The sequence below is a fragment of the Penaeus chinensis genome, chromosome 43, assembly GCF_019202785.1.
Source record: "Penaeus chinensis breed Huanghai No. 1 chromosome 43, ASM1920278v2, whole genome shotgun sequence".
Taxonomy (NCBI): Eukaryota; Metazoa; Arthropoda; class Malacostraca; order Decapoda; family Penaeidae; genus Penaeus; species Penaeus chinensis.
In genome coordinates, this window is record NC_061861.1 from 3,849,339 (window position 1) to 3,851,838 (window position 2,500).

Sequence of the window (2,500 nt, forward strand, 5' to 3'; positions counted from 1 at the left end):
CTGCAGCAGACAGTGGTGTAGAAGCTTGGTTCAGTTTCAGGGTAATGCCACTACACTCTGTGCTTGAGATATGATAGCCAATACTCACTTTTAAATTCCCCAGACATGGACCTAGCAAATGGGGAGCCATTAGGCATATTCCCTTGGCATTCAGAGTTTGTACCTACAACTTTTTTCTCAATGATAAAAATAAATTATATCATCTTTCAACCATGAAATGCATCTAAGAATTTCCTTTTCAACAGCTTAGAAATATCAAAATGAATCCTGTCAAAGTATTTCATACATACATAATGAGAACCTGGAATACAGAGTAATTCAATCTCATATTCAGTATCATATGAAAACTAATGGACTACTAAAGAATCAGTGGAAATCCACATAACCACTCCTATACCCTCTGCTCAATTTAGGCCTTCACAGAAAAAAGGAGCACCTCCACCTCAAAAAAGAGCTTTGCCCTCACTGCCTACCTGGTTGGGGGCATCTGCTGGAAGTCTGTAGGCTGAGGGCCAGGCTGGCCCATGGGGGGTTGCACCCCAGGCATGGGCTGGCCTGGAGGAGGTGGCTGATTGGGCACTGGGTGGTTAGGGCCAGGCATAGGTGGGGGCATCTGTGGTGGCATGGGGCCTCCGGGTCCAGTGGTAGGAGGCATGTTTGGGTAGGGCACAGGGCCTCCTGGGACACCTGGAGGAGGACCCATGATGGGCCCGAACTGGCCAGGGGCACCGTACATCTGGCACAAAGAAGACATGAGGCATTTTAAATCAAGGAAAATATAAATCTCTTAAAATACCAAGGACAAATTGTTTTCATTCATTATAATACTTTTTCCTGAAATGCTAAAAATCCTGGGTACGTTCATAATGCATATTACAAACAATATCAAATGTCTGTAGTACCTTTACACAGATTCTATAACATGAATGTACATTACAGCTTACAATGAAGAAGAATGAGAAAGTGACACTTCTTGTGAAAAATATTATGATTTATCAATGACAGTCCATACCTGTTGAGGTGGCATGCCAGGAGTGGGGGAAGGGGCATATCCTGGCATTTTGGGCATTTGATAATATCCACCCATAGTTGGTGGCATCTCGCGCATCAGCTGAAAGTAAACAAGAGAAAATCAATATTTTCAACAAATGGTATACAAGAATGGTATAACACTTTGCCGTGTTGATACTATGGTAGAAAAACCCACAATGCACAAATTGGATTTATTGATAACATGACAATAATTTTGAAATCCAGGTCCATCTTCAGGTCAGATGATTGGATTCCAAAACTGTTATCTCACTATAAATAAATCCAGTTTGTGCATTATGGGTTTTTCTACCAAATGAGATACATGCTCTTTTTTCTGATGATCTCTTTATGCAACAAAATTAGGATGTGTGTGTGTGTGTGTGTGTGTGTGTGTGTGTGTGTGTGTGTGTGTGTGTGTGTGTGTGTGTGTGTGTGTGTGTGTGTGTGTGTGAAGAAATTGATAACCAAGGCTGTGATGATTATCTTTATTTGGCAAGCGTTTCAAAGATAACCGTCTTCATCTTCAGGGCTACAAAGAATGAACAAAACAAAATAAATACATTAGAGCCAGACAAAGCAGAAAAAAAAAAAATATATATCAAAATAAAATTGTAAAAACCTTAAAATAAGTGAAACAAAGATAAACATATACGAAACAAACAGACAAGTAACCCACACAATAAACAACTAAACAGGTAATTACAGTCACAGGATAACACCACTAATATCTGTTGGCTGTTGCATTCTTGTTTAGCTCTGGCTTCATCTTATGAATAAACAAAGATTCAGAGATTAGGAGGTCGAGTCTGTTGGCAGATGTGGACAGAATTTTGAAATCACTGTGAGTGTAGGGGTGGTTTTCCATGTGTGAATGTTTGCGAATTGCAGAGAATGCCAGTTTGCTCAGAGGTAGGCCTGTTCTTATGGACTTCTCCACATGTTCAAGAATTTTATGCTTGAAGCAATGTGTTGTTATATTACAGCTGGGACAATTAAACATGTATGCAACATTTGAACACAAGTCTGAAGCAAAAGACTCTCTCTTCTTTACTAAAAGTGCTGATAGTATGGTTATTTGTGAAAAATATATTGAATTTTAGCTGGGGGAACGAATATTTGAGTAACTCACGTAACTGTTTTCGAACACAATAACTTTATTATCCGAGATACGGTAATATGATGTATTTGGTTTGCTTAGGGACAGACGTAAGCTTTAAAGGCTGGCAAAACTTAGTGTTTAAGAATAATCTCAGGGTTTTCTAGAAAATACCGCTTGGGTAACCATTTGTCTCAAAGTAATTTAATAAGAACTTCATTTCCTTATCAAAAAGGGACCAGGTGAAGCAAATGTTATATGCTATGTTAATCAAGGTGGATATGCTATTAACCTTGTACTTCTGTGGTGCGTAGCTCAAATAATGCATTCCCAAACCAGTAAAAGTATATTTTCTGTAAACAGTAGTGTAAA

General features: G+C 38.9%; 1 protein-coding gene across 1 annotated transcript in view; it reads right to left on the reverse strand.

Moving 5' to 3' along the window:
- The window catches only part of LOC125024517 (signal transducing adapter molecule 1-like), a 19,650-nt gene that overhangs the window by 4,055 nt on the left and 13,095 nt on the right, over positions 1–2,500 (reverse strand). The window contains 2 exon segments of the mRNA XM_047612306.1: positions 474–736; positions 1,013–1,111. Of these exon segments, the coding sequence (XP_047468262.1) occupies positions 474–736; positions 1,013–1,111 (362 nt within the window).